Source organism: Schistocerca gregaria, chromosome 5 (assembly GCF_023897955.1).
Source record: "Schistocerca gregaria isolate iqSchGreg1 chromosome 5, iqSchGreg1.2, whole genome shotgun sequence".
NCBI lineage: Eukaryota > Metazoa > Arthropoda > Insecta > Orthoptera > Acrididae > Schistocerca > Schistocerca gregaria.
The window spans coordinates 139,800,680-139,820,619 of record NC_064924.1 but is presented as its reverse complement, the minus strand read 5'-3'; the positions used below and the strand labels follow the sequence as shown (position 1 = coordinate 139,820,619).

At 37.6% G+C, this 19,940-nt stretch overlaps 1 protein-coding gene across 1 annotated transcript in view; it reads right to left on the bottom strand.

Moving 5' to 3' along the window:
* The window catches only part of LOC126273264 (beta-hexosaminidase subunit beta-like), a 182,494-nt gene that overhangs the window by 20,369 nt on the left and 142,185 nt on the right, over positions 1 to 19,940 (bottom strand). The window contains exon 7 of the mRNA XM_049976807.1: positions 8,010 to 8,226. Coding sequence (XP_049832764.1) covers positions 8,010 to 8,226 — 217 coding nt within the window. The remainder of the gene's footprint in view (positions 1 to 8,009; positions 8,227 to 19,940) is intronic.

Genomic DNA, 19,940 nt, shown 5'->3' with positions numbered 1-19,940 from the left:
GTTTCAGTACCATTTTGGTCATGGAGTGTCTGGACATTTTGTTTTGATCCACCTACCGCTTTGACATAGGACCAAAATTTCTTAGGATTTTCTACCAAGTCAGTACATAGAACTTTACTTTCGAATTCATTGAAAGCCTCTCGCATAGCCCTCCTCACACTACATTTCGCTTCGCGTAATTTTTGTTTATCTGCAAGGCTTTGGCTATGTTTATGTTTGCTGTGAAGTTCCCTTTGCTTCTGCAGCAGTTTTCTAACTTGGTTGTTGTACCATGGTGGCTCTTTTCCATCTCTTACAATCTTGCTTGGCATATACTCATCTAACGCATATTGTACGATGGTTTTGAACTTTGTACACTGATCCTCAACACTATCTGTACTTGAGACAAAACTTTTGTGTTGAGCCATCAAGTACTCTGAAATCTGCTTTTTGTCAGTTTTGCTAAACAGAAAAATCTTCCTACCTTTTTTAATATTTGTATTTACGGCTGAAATCATCGATGCAGTAACCCCTTTATGATCGCTGATTCCCTGTTGTGCATTAACTGATTCAAATAGTTCGGGGCTGTTTGTCACCAGAAGGTCTAAAATGTCATCGCCACGAGTCGGTTCTCTGTTTAACTGCTCAAGGTAGTTTTCAGATAAAGCACTTACAAAAATTTCACTGGATTCTTTTTCCCTGCCACCCGTTATGAACGTTTGAGTCTCCCAGTCTATATCCGGCAAATTAAAATCTCCACCCAGAACTATAACATGGTGGGGTGCTCAGCCACAACAGCTGCTGAGCCCGGGGGCCTATAGAGACATCCAATTACCATGTCTGAGCCTGCTTTAACCGTGACCTTCACCCAAATCATTTCACAATTCGGATCTCCGTGCATTTCCTTCGATACTATTGCACTTCTTATCGCTATAAACATGCCTCCCCCTTCACGGTCCATCCTGTCGCTGTGGTATACATTCCAATCTGAGTTTAGGATTTCATTACTGTTTACGTCTGGTTTCAGCCAACTTTCTGTCCCTAGTACTATATGGACATTGTGACCGTTTATTAATGAGAGCAGTTCTCGGACCTTTCTATAGATGCTCCTGCAGTTTACTATTAGCACATTAATATTGTTATTCCCTGTTGCATTTTGCCTACTCCTACCTTGCCGCGTCTCAGGAGGCGTCTTGTCGGGCCTAGGGAGGGAATTCTCTAACCTAAAAAACCCCCATGTGCACTCAACACGTACTCCGCTACTCTTGTAGCCGCTTCCGGCGTGTAGTGCAGGGGGGCTCTACATTTCTCCACCCGATAGCGGAGGTCGAGAAATTTACACCCCAGCTCTCTGCAGAATCGTCTGAGTCTCTGGTTTAAGCCTTCGACTCGGCTCCAAACCAGAGGACCACGATCGGTTCTGGGAACGATACTACAAATAGTTAGCTCTGATTCCACCCCATGAGAGAGGCTTTCCACCTTCACCAATTCCGCCAACTGCCTGTACAAACTGAGGATGACCTCTGAACCCAGACGGCAGGAGTCATTGGTGCTGACATGAGCAACAATTTGCAGTCGGGTGCACCCAGTGCCTTCTATCGCCGCCGGTAGGGCCTCCTCCACATCTCAGATGAGACCCCCCGGCAAGCAGACAGAGTGAACACTGGCCTTCTTCCCCGACCTTTCCGCTATTTCCCTAAGGGGCTCCATCACCCGCCTAATGTTGGAGCTCCCAATAACTAATAAACGCCTCCCCCCGTGTGCCTGCTCAGACCTTGCTGAAGGAGCAGCCACATATCCACTCACAGGCAGAGCGGGCAATGCCACACGGCCAGCCTCCACATTTACCCTCTGCCTCGTGCGCTGCGAACGCCGCTGAACCCGCCACTTCCCTTGGGGAGAGGGTTGCCCAACTGCGCCAGGTACCCGCGAAGATGTCTCGACAGTAGGGACAATGGGTGAAGCATGTAACACCTGGGGTGTACCTTGCAACGCAGCAGACTCCCCACTGCCGCTACACTTCGAGGCAGCAGCCTGAAGACGGCTGACCACGCCCATCAACATGCTCAGCTGTTCGTGAAGAGTGGCCAGCTCCTCCTGCGTCCGTATACAGCAGTCACACATCCTATCCATCCTAAGGAATCAATTTAGTGAAGAGACTTAATCAACACAATAGAAAACAGAACTCATTTCAGAAAGGCAGTTCAAAAGGCAGAATTTCAGGAGAGAAAGAAAGTAACTAGACGAAAGTGGACTCAAGAAGAAAGGGAACAACACTCTAAAAGGATGAAGTAAATTTGGAAACTGAGGAAATCTAATACAATGAAGATTAGCTAAAGTTGATTCATCGTACCCTCCAAATGGGTTATTCGGGAGAAGAAGAAGAAGAAGAAGAAGAAGATTTGTTAATGACAACAACATTAGGATTTTTAATAGTATACTAGAATGGATGCATTGGCACAGAGACCAAAATAATGATGTAGAATGTGGCATTCCCCTTAAAAATAATTAAAATCGCTGAAAAATCAAACACATGGGATAAAAAATTAGCAGTTATCCTTAGAAACCATTGCAGACAAGTCAAAATGAATACTATAAAAACGTATCTCAGAAAATACTGAGGTGTCTATAGAAAAGCTTTGCTGACAGCATGAAGTCTGAGAAATGATTCATACAACAGCAGGGGAAGCAACAAAACAGAATCAATGTGGAAAGTTATAAGTAATAACATGGAAAATTGTAAAACTAAGACCCATTATGTCACAATTAAAAGTAAAGGGAAAGAAATAAATGATACTCAAGAAATTGCCAATATATTAAATGAGCATTACACAAACATAGCACAAACCCAATTAAAAATGTGTGCACTTCAAATAATAAAAGGTAGAAGTAGCACTCAGTGACAAGACGATGTTTTTGTACCCAGTGAAAGAGTGTGTGGTAAGAAGTGTTATCCTGACAATACTAATAAAATTGCAGTATAGTGGTGTTTCTGTCACAGCTTAAACTATCTGTAATAAATCCATTCCGTAAAAAGAATAGTTCATCAGACATAAATAATCATAAACCACTGGCACTATTGACAAGTTTTTTTGGAGGCAATCATAACAGTAATGTATGAAAGGCTAGCTGATTTACTGAATAAAAATAAAATGCTGACTAGTGCTCAGAGTGGATTACAAAAAATGATCAACAGAAAAATTCATGAGAATTGTCCTAACTGCCTTCAGTAGGAATCAATTAAGCTGTGGGATATTCTTAGATTTATCCCAGGTATTTGATGTCATCAGCAATGCTTACTGATTATGAAACTAGGTTTTTATGAGGTCTGGGGATTGGCCTAGAATTTATTCAAGTCCTATCTCTCTGACTGACTTCAGAGAGTACAGATGTGTCATAAAGACAAGGAACAGCTTTCAGGTTACACTCAAAAAAGAAAATAAAGTTATCGAGTGCCTCAGCATTTAATGTTAGAATATCTGTTATTCCTGGTATAAATAAATGATTTGCCAAACCATTTGATGACAGCAGATGTTGTTATGTTTGCTGACGATATGAGGATTTCAATGAAAGGATGCACTGAGGATGATCTACAGCAGAAAGTATCTTGAGACAATAAATGAGGCAAGAAAACAGTTTACAGATAATACTTTGGTCACAAATAAGGAAAAATGGTTTGACAACAATATGGAAAGTACAGATTGCTAAGCACAATGTAGCGGAGGAACTGAGTCACAGCCACGCACACTGAAAAATACTGCAACAATATTAAAGCTTTCTGATGAACTCCTTATTCTACAGAAGAGAACAAACATGCATGTGGCACTGTGTGTGTGTGCTATAAGGCAAATAGCAATATATCCTTTCCATGTTGCTGTTATTTCATCCTGGACAAGTCTATACACTTTGCTTTAGTTCCTTTTGTCTCTCTTCTTTCCTTTGTTTTATTGTTGCCTTCACTGCACATATTCTGACTTCTGGGCCAATCAGTATTCAAGAACTTAAAACACTGACCTCACCTGCTGTCCTCTCACTTCTGAACAGAAAACTAAGTAAATGTGATGTGCTAAGAAAGATGCAGCAGTGAATCACTGTTATGCAACTGCTACCACATATATTAACAGCTTTCTCAGATATGGTGTAACCTTCTGGGGAAACAAGTATGGCAAAACATACTTAAACAAAAGACCTATTAGAATTATGATAGTTCTCCTCATAGAATGCAATACAGGAAAATCTTTAAAGAATTTGAAATAATGACATTTTTCACTTATAAATTTGTGAATGTGTGTGCTTTCTGAAATCCCACCAAGAATTTTCAACATCGAGCAATCAGGTTCGTAACTATGAAAGGAGGAGTGGAGACTACTTTCACAGAGATATGATATGTTTTATTTACTTTAACTCCATTAAAAAACTGACACAATCATGTAAATAATCAGTACATTTCCATATGTTTCAATGAGAAAGTGTAATGTAAGTGTTAATGACTCCTTTGATTACATAGCAAGAGATTGCAATTTTGATCCATGGAATATAAAAATAACTAAACTAAATTATATCAGACCATATTTCTATAGGAAAATACAGAGTGAAAGTATGCAAAATATGATCTTTGTGCCTTGGATTACTGACGCACTACAGAAGCTTGAGGTGATTTTTATCAAGGCAGCCCAACATTTCATTTACTAAATACTCTACCATATCTAAAATAATTATAAATGTTTATTTGTTTAATAATTTTGTGGTCTGTGCATTCATTGTATGTTTCAAACTAGTGTCTAATAGAGTGAATAGAATGTGGAATATTGTTAATCAATAGTTGCTGTGTTTTCTCCCACACTTCAGAAAATCACTTACATTGACAACCAAAAATTTCATCATCAGGAACTTCAGAGTGTTTAAAAAGTCAAAATTGGCAGTGTAGTAAGATTTATTTGAAATTAATTATGATGAACTCTTATCATACTTCATGTCGAAAACATGTATGAAGCTAAACAACACTCTGGCATTATTAATTTTTAAATAAATTGCTAATATGTAACCAGTGTCAACATTTTAGTCATCATAAACTTCCTAAAATTCATGGGAGCTGTGGAACACTATTTGTATAAAACATTTATACCAATTTCAGTGTGTTATCATTTCTGCTAGTTACTCTTTGGAACCTAAATGATATTCATGTTGCTGTTTTTATTTGTTTATTGTTTACTAATTATCCTATTTTATCAGTAAAATACATGCATTTTAATTTTTGTTTCAGTAGACTGGACAGTATTAAAAAAAGTAGAAGACACAAACACACACACACACAGAACCACTGTCTGACCACCAAGGACAGACTGTGAGCAAATGTTCATGATGGGAGAAGCAACCTGTGTGGTGGTGGTGGTGGTGGTGGTGGGGAAGGGGAGGGAGCTACTAAGCAGGCCAGGGTGGGGAGGAAGAGGGTTAGCACAGTAGGTGTGGGGGACAGAAGACTGCTGCTTGCAGAAGCATACAAGGACCACACTGGCACACGGTGGGGAAGGGGTAGGACAGCTACGTGCATTCAGGAGAGGGAAAGCTGGGGGGAAAAGGAGCAGAAAAGCAATAATGTCTGTGGGAATGTTGGTGGAATAGAAGGCTGTGTAATGCTGGAGTGGGAGCAGATAAGGAGGTGGTGAGTGAAGGACAGTGACTAATGAAGGTTGTGGCCAGGGCATTATGAGAATGTAGGATATATTGTAGGGGGAGTTTCCTTATACGCAGTTCAGAAAAGGTGGTCTTGGAAGGAAGTATCCAGATGGCATAGGCTGTGAAGTAGTCATTGAAGTTAAGACTAATGCATGGGGCAGTGTGCTCAGCAACTGGATGGTCCAGCTGTCTGTTGGCCATAGCTTTTCAGTGGCCATTCATGTGGACAGACAGCATGTTCATGTAATACCCAAATAGTACTCAGCAATGTGGCTCCAGCTTACTTCTAGATCACATAACAACTGTCACATGTAACCCTACCTTTGATGGATAGGTGATGCTTGTGTCTGGACTGGAGTACATGGTGGAGGGAGGATATGTAGGACAAGTCTTGCATCTGGGTCTATTATGTGGATAAGAACCATGAGGCAAGGCGTTGTGAGCAGGGTGGAGTAATGACAGACAAGGATATTATGTAAGTTCAGTGGGGAATGGAACACCACTGTTGGAGGGGTGGGAAGTATAACAGTCCTCATTTCGGGGCACAACAAGAGGTAGTAAAAATGCTGGTGGAAAATATGATTCGCCTGCTCCAGTCCTGAGGGATACTGCATCTTGACAGAAATGCTCCTTTGTGGCCAGACAGTGGACTTTGGGAAGTGGTGGTTGACTGGAGAGATAAGGCATAGGAGCTCTGTTTCTGTACAAGGTTGGGAGGGTAATTTCAGTCTGTGAATGCCCCAGTGAGACCCTTGTTATATTTGGAGAGGGACTGCTCATCATTACAGATGCAGTGGCCACAGTTGGCTAGGCTATATGGAAGGGACTTCTTGGTATGGAATGAGTGGTGGCTTTCGAAGTGGAGGTGTTACTGGTGGTGGTGACATTGTTCATAATGTGGTTAAATATGTTACATCGTGACCTCTGTATCAGATAAATCTCTCCTTTCTTGGCACAAGATACTTGAATATAGGATCTATTCATCTTTTCTCCATATTTGTGTTTCATTTAACTATAATCTGTTTATAAGGGGAAAACAATTAAAATGGTGTTTGTACTACACATCAAGTCAGCAGATGGGAGTTTTACCAATTTTCTTACATACCATGCAGTAAGTATTGATATAAAATTGTGAATATCCAAACTAAAACAATTTAAAATCCAGGATCGAGTGACAACAGAATAATGAAAACACACACACACACAAAAGATTGTGCGCACTCTTGCACGCATGTGACCACAGTCCCTGGCAGCCAGGGACTGTCGTCATGTGTGTTTGAGTTCTGTTTGCATGATGGTCTTTGTGTATGCTGTGTAATTCTGATGAAGACCCATCATGCCGGAAGCTTTGTTTGGTACTCTTTTTATTGTGCCTATGTGTGACTCAGCATCTCCACTATATGGTGAATAGCAACTGTCCTTTTCGTGATATTGTCAAATATCTGAACTAACAAAGACTGGAATGCAAAAACCATTTTTAGAGCTGTAGCAAAGAATTCACAGCTGAGCAAAGTGATAAAATATTGGGCTTCAGTTTATGAGATAACACATTGAGTTCTGGTTCTTAATTCATCCCCCCTTACCCCACTTCTTTTCTTGGCCCTCCCTGCCCCCCCCCCCCCCCCTCCCTCCTGCTTTTTCATTATTTATGTTTTCTTGCTATTACAGGTGGATGCCAATGGATACATTATTGAAATGATAGTTTATAATGAAAGCCATTTGTAACGGTCTCATACCTTTTTTATGAATGTCATGGTTCATACCACATTCCTGAAGTTTGTCCTTCTTGAGACCTATAGAACAGACTTTGTGATTGAATAAATCAATGAAGGAGAACTGCTTGTTCCTGCCCATCATATGTTCAGTTGTAGTTTATATGAAGATTCATGTACAAATAATTACAGGCATCATTCCTCTTTCTTGTGTATTTGACTTTTCTTTGATAGAAATACAAAACTGAGGATTCAAAGTCAAATCACTCCTCAGTTTTTTTTTCTTATTTTATTTTGACAATAATGTGTATGTCAATCATGTTTTATTCACTATCAGTAGTTCTTAACACATACACACTTGTATGTTATTAGCTTCGTGCAAGCTGAAATGTTGCTTGGTATTAAAAATGAGACCATTCTTTTATTTTTATCTCTTTGAAAAAAAAAAGAGTCATACAGAAATACACAGCTTACTCCTTAATTTACTGCAGGTAGCTCTTCTGGAGACAATGAATAGGGAGCTTAGTAATGTCTAATAGATCTGTTTTAAATTGCAATGTAAACCAGTTTACATTTGTATTTAATGTTCAAATAAATTATAGCTGCTATTGAAAATCACATGTAAGATGAAAAATTTCTTACAGCATTCAATTCTTTTCTTCGGCCAAATTTCCAAATTTGGACAACAGTGTCAGCACTAAGTTCAACTCCATTGTCGAAGACCTCCTGCCACACTATGGACTTGGCATTGAGATCTGATGCAATGCCAAGAATCCTTTGTATATAATAACTTTCAAGATATTTGCTTTCTGTAATATTATGCTCATCCATAAAGTCTAAAACATCTTGGTTGCTTTCCCTGAAACATTTTATAGAAATGATTATTTTGACTAGCGTTATTGTACAAAATGTCAATGGAACATATTGAAAATATTAATAATAGACAATAATAATCTTGCAAATTCTCCAATATTTATATAAGTAAAGTGTCAATATTGATGACTATGAGTTTTCATCACCATATACATCTAGCATATTTGATTCATATTTCAATTCATATGTAAATATACTAATACTAGAGTTTAAAGGAAACACACTAAATGAAAATTACAAACTATGAAAAATGTTGTATCTGTCAACAACAACATTCAAATAAATTCTTAGACTACAAGGTTTATCAGATCATGCCACCACAATGCCCTGCTACTGCAGTGACTTACACCAGTAGTGGCACTCCAGTCAGTGATACACTCCTGGTTCTAAGTAAGGTTATTTGGTACTAAATAGTGGTTTCCACAGTGGTGTAAATAGTCCCATACTGCAAAGCACAACCAGATTCATGTGCTTCCTAGCTAGATAATATGTCACTATGCTGCGGCTGCTTCATTGATCACAACTCTTACATATTCTCCAGACTCAGCATAGATTATTGTGTTGGCCAGACTCTTGCTTGCTGTTTACCAAGGACTACACCTGGGCTTGGTCCTGTGCACTGGACTTATACTTTGTGTAATCCATTATTGTGCTTGGTATTCACTAAACATGACATGCACCACATCACAACAGTGGTAGGAATACTGAACATTCATTCATTTACTCATTGTGTTTGAATCCACAGTGCTAGAAGATGGACCCAACAACTCTAGAACTGCTGAAATTCCTCGAGGAGCAACACCATCAACATATAGTCATGCAATACCAACAAATGGCATCACTTCTGCAACAGATAGCAGCCATGGCTGCTACATCCTCAGCAATATCATTTGGCTATTTTCAAAGTAAATATTCCTAATCATCTCATGATGCACCATGTCATCTCAGAAAATTAGATACCCATGATGATCCCAATAAGGTGTAATTCTCCAGGATTTGTGAAATGCTTCCAGAGTGTTATAGTTGCAAATGACATATATTATTTTACAGATTAGGACTATCACTGTCTGAAGTTGCCATCTGAATTATATCATGACTGGATATCAGATCTTAAAGGTTTGATTCATGTATTTAGTGTGTGCAAATGAACATTACAAATCCTGATTCCATAATCATGGAGCAGATTATTTCCTAGACGTTTGACAATGGAGTGCCTACCTCAAGCTTTCAAGTTTTTGATCCATCTTTGGATGAAATTATCAGAAATGCAATAAAGTTTCTGCAATGCACATGCCTACATGAGATAATCAACTGACTCAGCTGGCAAGGAAGCAGGCTACAGTTACAGACAGCAATTGTAAACAACAGGTGTCGTTGAAGTACTCCACTGTGGAACAAATTAGATAAATGAGTTCTCCATATTGTAGTTCGATTTCAGAAATCAACCTCTGCCAATTCTAATCACTGTACAGCATCACATACTCACTGCACTGAGTATTATTACCATCTCATACAAAAAAATTGTACCACAGCCACACCATGTGTGTCCTAATTGATTCAAAATCTGTTTCTATTGTGCAAAGTATGGTCACATTAGCAGTGCACATAATTCCCATGCTTCTTTTAAGGGTAAGAAGCTGCACAATGGTGATTCAGTACATAAAATTCTAACTTTAGTATACCCATAAATGGGTGATCCACAAAAATTGCTAGACAAAGCAATAGTATTTTAAGTGGGCATAGAAGCTTCTACATCAGTTAACAATTGGAATAAGTATTTAGCTCTTGGATCTTCTTTGTTTTTCAAGAAAATTATGATATACAGTGGATATAATTTATATATGATGAACCTTTCAGGTTGAAGTTTCGTATAAGAGTGTTAATGGACTTCCCTTTTTGGTCATTAGTTGACAGAATACCAACAACATTTTTGGCCTGGATTGTAGATTGTAGATTGTATTTTATTGGTCCTGTTGTCTACATAGCAGCTTATGCATAAGACATTGGACCAGTCAAGTTATAAATATACAGGTTGAAAGTAATTTCAAGGCATACATATTTAAGCTTACAATAATACACTTTACACGTAAGTAAGTATTTATATAACACATTTCATAAATTTAAATATTCTTCAATGGAGTAAAAGCAGTGATGCTGTAAATATGACTTTAGAAACTTTCCAAATGTATTGACCTCAGTGATAGCTTTTATGTTTTCAGGAAGTTTGTTATAAAGCTTAACTCCCATGTGAAAAGTACCTTTTTGGCACAGTGCTGTGCTGATCTGAGTCATATGTAAGTTTCTGTTTTGTCTGATAAAGTGCTCATGTATATCACAGTTTTTTTGTAGTCTCCAGTTCTTGCCTATTACATTTAATTTAAAGAACAAAAGGGTTTCCATAATGTATACACATGGTAATGGGGGAATACCAGATTTCTTAAACAGGGTTTTACAAGAGTCTCTAGGCTTGCACCCAAACAAGATTCCAATGGCCCTTTTTTGTAGTTTAAAAGTGCTATTAGCTGTTTTAGAGTTTCCCCAGAAGGTGACCCCATATCTAAGACGAGAATGTAAGTACACATGATATGCATTCAATACTGTTTTCTCACTACAGCATGATTTTAATGAACAAAGAAGATAACATGTTTTTCTTAGTTCAGCTTTGTGATATTCAATATGCTTATTCCATCTGATGTTACTCTGCAGCCAATGTCCTAAGAATTTGGTTTCAGTACTGTTACCAACTGGCTCGTCATTGATAGAGACTGATGGGATAAACATGGCCTTGTTAGGAACATTGTGGAATTTTAGAGCAACAGTTTTCTTACTGTTTATTACAAGCTGATTACTCTGTGACGAGCTACTACGTTGTTTCGTGACCATGTTTACTGTCTGCTGTAACTGTTCATCGTCACCTCCTTTTAGTAGAATCATGGTGTCATCTGCAAATATGATTGTTTTGTGTGCATCAATATTTAAGCTTAGATCATTTATGTACAGAAGAAACAGAAGGGGTCCCAATACGGATCCTTTGGGTACACCATATTTTATTTGTTTATAGTCAGATAAGTGATTAGATACAGTTTTTAGTTCAATATTTGTGTGCTTGATGCACACTGCCTGCATAGGATTTGTCAGAAAGGAACTGATCCACTTGTTGGACATACCTCGAATACCATATCTTTCTAGCTTTGATAGCAGAATTTTATGGTCCACCATGTCAAAAGCTTTTGACAAGTCAATAAAGCCTCCTATTGTTTCCTGTTTTTTTTTTCCATCAGGTTTAGGATGGAATTGATGCACTCGTAGATAGCAGTTGTTGTTGACCTCTTATTTCTGAATCCATGTTGTTCATTACATAGGATGCTGTTTTTATTAATAAATTTCATAATTTTCTCATACATCACTTTTTCCAGTACTTTAGAGATGCAGGAGGCAATTGTGATGGGTCTGTAGTTATTTACATTCTCTTTATCCTCTTTTTTATATACAGGAATAACTTTTGATGTTTTCAACACATCAGGGAAAGTGCCTGTCTGAAGTGAGCAGTTGCATAAATGTGTGAGTACTTCAATCAGGTTTGATGCACTCTTCTTTAACATTGTTTCAGGGATACCATCAATACCTGCCGATTTGGAATTTTTTAATCCTTTTATTGCTTTAGCTACTTCATCTTGTGAAACAGAACTGATGTACATTGATCCTCTACATGCACTTATTTTATATTCATTTGCCTGGGTGCTCTTAAAGTTTTATTGTAACATATTTTCAGCAACACCTGTGAAAAAGTTGTTAAATGTGTTGGCTACTTCTAAGGGGTTTGTTACTTTTTTATTTTTATGTGATAGCGTTATATTTTTCCAAGGTTGTCTGTATTCTCCACATTCTTTTTTTATAACACTCCACATAGCCTTTGATTTATTAGCTGAATTATAAATGATTTCATCATTATGCATTATTTTTGCTGCTTTTATTACGTTTCTTAATATTTTGGAGTATTTTTTATAGTATCACGCACTACAGGTGAGGAATTTTTTGAGTTACGTGTTTCATGAAGTAGTCTTTTCTTCTGGCATGAAACTCTTATTCCCTTTGTGATCCAGCTGTTTGTTCTAGAGTTTCCCCATATGGTTAATGTTTTCAGTGGGAATGCAAGTTCAAAGAAATGGGTTAATGTATCAATGAAAGTGTTGAATTTTTCATTTATATCATTCATTTTGTACACTCCTAGCCATTTTTCTTTCTGTAATAAGTTGTTGAAGTAGATCACATTATGCTGATTATAACTTCGATATGCTGTTCTGAAAGACATGTTGTTAATAATACTGCCTTGTACTTTTATGCTTAATATTTGAGCAAGATGATCACTAAAACCTGCATTGAAAATTCTTAGTGAGGTGTTGTGTAAACTCTTCTTGACTAGAAACTGATCAAGAGCTGTTTGGCAAGTTTCTGATACTCAGGTAGCTGCTTTTACTTCAGCCTTTAAATTGTAGGACGTTGCAAGGTTCAAAATGGTCTCCCTATTTCCACTATTCGTGAGGAAGTCAATATTGAAGTCACCACTGATTATCAATTCACAATCCATTTTATTTACTTTATTTAGCAGTGACTCCATTTTGTTTAAGAAAAGTTCAAAATTGCCTGACAGTGATCGATAAACTGTAGCAATAACCAGGTTGAACTGAGTAACTTTTATAGCTTTCTTCATAATCCTTTTCGACATTTGCCCTAGTTAAGTCAGGTAGTGTAATAAAATCTACATTATCCTTTGTGTAAATTGCTACCCCACCCTGCTTGCTGTTTTTCCTGCAGTAGTAAGTAGCCAAGACAAATTTGTTTATTTTCGTATTCTGGATTAATTCTGGGTTAATCCAGTGCTCAGAAATGCATAACACTGAGATATCATTAAGTTTGTGTATTAATAGAACATTAATTTCATCGATCTTATTATGCAGGGATTGCACATTATGGTGATAAATTTTTAGTTCGGGCGTATTCACGATTTGGTAATTGGGAATCATATTTACAGCATCACATACCTCTAGTTTAAATTAGGAACGTCAGCAGTGTTGTATTTTTGTTCTTCTTTCTTGTTTATTTTGTTTTCCTTGCTTTTGGAAGGATGTTCAGGAAGCTGATGAATTGTTCTATCCCTTACAAGTCTTTCTTTAATTATTTCACTAACACAATCACAAACAAATCTTTTCCCTTCATAGTTCAAATGCATTCCATGCTTTGTGTGCAGATTTCGATGCAGCTTGCTTATATCCAGTACATCGCACTTAGTGTGTTGAGAACACAGTTTCCTTATTTTAATGTTTGTTTTCTGAATTTCTTTGTTTACGCACGAACTATAAATCAGATCATGCCCATGAGGAAGTGTGGCAACTACTGTGTTTCTGCATTTATTAACTTGTAAAAAATTCTGTAGCTTTCAGTTTATTTCATTCACTTACACACCATGTTCCATGAATTTTGCCATGAAATTAGGGATATGGAACAAGTCAAGCTATACATTAATAGGCAGAAACATCCACTGCTGACTACTTCTGTAATGTATACTTTTCTCAACAACAAGTTAAAACTAGCGCTATCCTACACCTCAACACACACGCACGCACGCACGCACGCACGCACACACACACACACACACACACACACACACACACACACACACACACACACACACACAAAATTGTTGTTGGTGGTGAAATCTGGGCATTGCACTTTACACCGGAGTAAAAATAACAGTCATGTGAGTGGTGACATCTCTTTTTGCTAAACCCATGAGAATTCAGTTCTGACACAGCCTGCCAGTAAAGTCACAGTAACTGTGTTTTGGGACCAAAAAGATGTACATTTGGTTGACTTCCTCCCTGATGAGACAACAGTAAATGCTGACAGACACTGTAAAACACTGAAGAAACTCAGAATGGCAATTCATAACCAGAGAGAGGACCGTTGAGTTAGGGCACACAGGTTCTCTATGACAATGCCCACCCACACATCACCCATCAAACTGTCTATCTTTGGCAAAAGTTTCATTGGAATGTCATCATCCACCATACAGTCTTGATTTGACACCAAGGGACTACTACCTGTTCCCTAAGTCAAAGGGACATTTGGCTGGATGGTTGGGTCTGCTCCAATAATGAGATGAAAGATGAGGTTCACTGCTTCCTGAAGGTGATGCTGATGATCTGGTATGATATGGACATTGTTAAACTTCCACAGAATATACAAAAATGCGCCAACTGAATATTTATGGCATGAATATTTATTTTAATATGCAAATGTTTTCATAAATTATGTCAAAAGCCTAGTGTTAACCACAGAGATTAAAAGCATATTAATTTGTATCTACTGAGGTGTAACTTTCCTTTCACCTTAATTTTTAAGTGATGTTTATATTTACAGGTATTGTTCAGAGGTAGTTCTTACTTTATGCTTTGCCTATTAATGTTTCCACTCATTCTATTCATGGGTGTAACATGTGAAGAATGACTTCTTGTAGTAGGGCTCTCTACAAAATGTGTTTGAACAATATCTAAAAAAAAAAAGTGATTGACAAGAAAAGCAAGGTGGCTAAGCAGGAGTGGCTAGAGAAGAAATATAAGGATTTTGATAGATACCACCTACAGGAAAATTAAAGATGACTTTGGAGAAAAGAGAAGACTCTGTATGAATATCAAGGGCTCAGGTGGAAAACGTGTCCTAAGCATAGAAGGGAAAGCTGAAAGGTGAAAAGCGAAAGAAGTATATAAAAGGAATGAAATTGGAGATATGATACTATGAGAAGAATTGGAGAGAGCACAAAAGAGCTCAGTCAAAACAAGGATAGCCGACATTCTGTCAGAATTACTGACAGCCTTGGAACAGCCAGCCATGGCAAAACTCTTCCATATGGTGTGCAACATGTAAGAGACAGCTGAAATGCCCTCAGCCTTAAAAAAGAATGTACTAGCCCCAATTCCAAAGAAAGCAGGTGCTGACAGGTGTGAATATTACTGAACTATCAGTTTAATAAGTCATTGTTGCAAAATGCTAACAGGAATTGGAAAAACATAGAAGCTGACCTCATGAAATATCATTTTGAATTCCCAAGAATTCCCAAGAAAAGAACACATGAGGCAATACTGACCCTATGACTTATCTTAGAAAACAGATTAAGAAAAGGCAAACCTATGTTTATAGCATTTGTAAACTTAGAGAAGGCATTTGATGATGTTGAATGGAATACTCTCTTTGAAATTCTGATGGCAGCATGGGTAAAACACAGGGAACAAAAGGTTATTTACAACTTGTATAGAAACCAGACGGCAGTTATAAGAGACCAGGGACATGAAAGGGATGCAGTGATTGAGAAGGGAGTGAGACAGGGTTGTAACCTGTCACTGATATTATTTAATCTGTACATTGAGCAAGCAGTAAAGGAACAACCAGAAAAATTTGGAGTAGGAATTAAAAACATTGAGGGTGGATAATGATATTGTAATGCTGTCAGAGACTGCAAAAGACTTGGAAGAGCAGTTGAACATAGTGAACAGTGTCTCGAAAGCAAGCAGTAAAGGACCAACAAGAAAAATTAGGATTAGGAATTAAAAACATTGAGGGTTGATAATGATATTTTAATGCTGTCAGAGACTGCAAAAGACTTGGAAGAGCAGTTGAACAGAGTGAACAGTGTCTCAAAAGCATAGTACGAGATGAATATCAACAAAATCAAAACCAGGATAATGGAATGTAGTCGAATTAAATCAGGTGATTCTGAGGGAATTAGATTAGGAAATGAGACATTTAAAGTAGTAAATGAGCTTTGCTATTTGGCCAGCAAAATTACAGATGATTTATGAAGTCGACAGGATATAAAATGTAGACTGACAATGGCAAGAAAAGTGTTTCTAAAGAAGACAAATTTTTTAACACCAATTATACATTTAAGTGTCAGGAAGTGTTTTCTGAAAGTATTTGTTGGAGTGTAGTCATGTACAGAAGTGAAACATTGTCGATAAACAATTTAGACAAGAAGAGAAAACTTTAGAAATTTGGTGGTACAGAAGAATGCTGAAAATTAGATGGGTGGATCATGTAACTAATGAGGAGAACTGGGAAGAAAAGAAATTTGTGACACAACTTGGCTAGAGGAAGGGATTTTTTGGTAGGACACATTCTGAGACATCAACAGATCACCAATTTAGTATTGGAGGGAAGCATGGCAGATAAAAATCAGAGAGGAAGACCAAAAGATGAACACAGTAAGCAGATTCAGTTAAACCTGAGAAACTGTGAGGATAGGCCTACACTGAAACTGGAGGATAAAACTGACCTATTCTAAGATATGAGATATGCTGTATTGGAATTCAAAATTTAAAGCCGAACATGAATATACAGAGATTTAAAGAAAGGACCAAAGTGCATGAGCTCTTTTTCATATGATGTTGCAGTCAACAGAACAGCGGATTATTCTGTGTCTAGCACATAATAGTACTTCTCAAAGTCATCCTCATTAATCACCTTATCTTTAAGCTAGGTGCTCTTAATTTCAACAACCTGATTATGTCTCAGCTTGTAATCGTTTCATCCCAATACCTTGTTTTGTTGCTATATTTTTCAAAGTACTTTCGTAAGCTTCCTTCCTTGGAATTATATAATTCTAGGATGTAGACCTCAGATTACAGGCATTCCTGAATGCAGGGCGACCAGTATTTAGCAAAAATGCCCTTTTGATATATTTGATAGTATGATATCTGTCTATCATGTTATTGGGCCACATTCCGGTGTCTCCTTGAGCATGAGAAACAATAAATTGGACTTTTTTGCTTTTTTGTCCAGGTACTGGGTAGTGTATTGTGAAAACTTTTAACAAAAATGATCAGGAGGACAGATCATTTTTCAGTGCTAAATGCCTGAAACTGTTTATCTTTAATAAGACTATCATAACACTCAACACAGACAGAGCTGCCCCCATAACATTAACTGGTGTGGGTAGTTCTCTTTGTGGGCTGTAGTTCCCAGTACAGTAATCATACAGGTGTCCATAAATACCCAAAATACTTGGTGCATTACTATGTGTTAATTCAATGTACTGTGTTGCCTCCTACCTTCTTATTACTTGACATTTCTCATTCCAGATCAGAAATGCACATTGCTATGGCTTGTTGCCAGTGTGATAGCTCAACTTTTAGTTTTTCATCTATCTGGTCTAGTTTGTTTTAATCACTTCAGCATCCTGATTGTTGCTCACTTGCTGGATTGCATCTTTTACCTTTGTATTAATGTGATCCTCAGTCACATTGTCCTTCACCTCTAGCCAGTCACTGAACTCTTTCTTGACTTTCTTAGCCTGGTCACCTAATTGTTGATCAATGTTTTCTTTATACACTATTGCAAGGTTCTCTATGCACCTATTCAGTTTTTGCACATCATCTTTCTATGCTGTATATGAAGACTGTAAAGTTTTTATTTGAGTAGCAGAATTACTAACTCAATCTGGAAGATTTTGATAAGTCTTTTTTACTTTGGATATTTCGAACTGTACCTTTTTGAGCTGATTGTATTAGTTCCTTGTTTTACTTAGCTAGCTTCTATTCAGATAGTGTATTGCATTTCTTATCACATTTGGAATTTCTGTTCTAGTTGTCTGTCCCTTTCTCTGTTGTGTTTGGCTAATTTCTGTTCTAATTTCCTGTCCCTTTCTTTACCATGTTTGGCTAATTTCTGGTTTAATTGCCTGTTTCTTTCTTTATCTTGTTCTTCAAGTTTTTATAATTGTTCAGCAAAAGGATAAGGCAGCAGTGAACATATCATTGCCATTACTGTCCTGTCAGCTTGCAGCCTACTATTCACTGGAGTATGTGCTGTCTGAACTACTACTTCTATACTCTGACTAGCAGTAGGTGAAATGGGTTCTGTTTGGCTACTGTGACCTGCCCTCAGCCTAGTACATACTGTAGCAGTGACTACACTATCACTTTAGGCATTACTTGACTCCGGTATATTTTCATGTGACACTAAATCTGAAATGAGTCCTGAATATATTCTACATCCAAATTTTATGATATCTGATCACAGCATATATCTTCACTTTAAAAAGAACAGCACAAAGTGACATACACAGTTAATAGCTTAAAATATGTCACAGTATCTAAACTTGAATGGTTTACAAAGATAAAATATTCCTTTCTTTCACTTGATGATTCTCTGTTTCATTAATAACAGGCACAGGATGATATGAAAACAAGTAAAGATCATGGAAACAACCCAGCATCTCTGGGTAAGCATGAAAGAAAACAACTTTAATCCTAACCATAACAATGGCAATGGAAAAAGGTTTGAGCATCAGCAAGGTAATGGAAATGTCACCCATGATTTAACTGTAAATGATGATATTATTATAGATTTAATGCCATAAATAACAACAGCCCACAGTGGTGCAGTAGTCGAAACCAATGGCACAATAACTATGCACCACAGTAGAACACAAACGTAGAGTCACCATGTGCAGTAACAATACACAGCAAAATGATGAAAGGAATTCAGGGCATTATGTGAATAAAAATCAACCACAATTGCCTGAATCAAACCAGAATGTGTAAATAGTGGAGGTGATGGATAAAAACCATCTGGGCCCCTCATGGCTAACAAACTAAATTCAACTGCAATATCCTACCCACTGTTGGCCGATGGATGGAGAGAGGCACACCTCCTTGCAGGCATGAAAACATAGACATGCTGTTCTACAACAATGGCACTGCTATACAGAAACAACTGCTAACGGAATGACACAAGCACAAAAGCACTGAAGCTGAGTTGTTACAAACAATTATAAAAATAAAAATAGATAGCATTCCTGTGGGTGAGTACATAGATACAGGAGAGACAGCCAGTGTCCTAAGTTATAATGCATTCAAAGCAATAAGTTGGGCACATAAACTGTATACATACTCAGTACAAAACTGTGAGGTGCCTGGAGCCACTGGCTCACAGTCTCAAATTATTATGCAGCTGGTGCAGGAGGAGATGAGAATGAGAGAAGAAGCCACAAAATGCTCTTTTCTCATGATAAAAGAATTTTCAGTGGCCTGCATTCTGGTATGTGATTTCCTTTATGAGAAAAAGACTTGATTTGATCTTCTGAATGAGGAACTTGCTGTAGAATACAGAGGAAGGAGAATTGCACTGGATATGGTATGAAATGGAGCGATATGTGGCAAATAATATCAGAGTATCCAGATAAAGTGCAAGGGACTGCAAACACTACAGATCAGTACCAACTTATCAGACAAAGAATATTATTATTCAGACACTGAAGGAAAGCATACCCTTGGTAGACTGAAATTAGTTAGCTCCAAGGTGAAGGAATCTGATTGTCCAAATAGCATGCAAGCAGTATTATCTAACCCAGCTATTAATGGAATACCTGGAAGTCTTTTCTGAAAAGCCAGGTACAATTAAAGTATGTACCTTGAGGTTGTGCTCCACGAAACATTTTGTCACACCATGTACTCCAGCCCAAGGACTAAGAAAGAAGTTGTTACTAAGGAAATGTGGAAAATGGTACAATGGGAAAAAAGCCAAACATGTGCAAAAGACCGTGAATTGCCAATTAGGGATCCAATGTTGCTAAAGAGCATCCTAAGTCATCATTGTTAAATAAAAGCAACAAAAAGTGGCAAATGATTTATTCAGATCCTTATA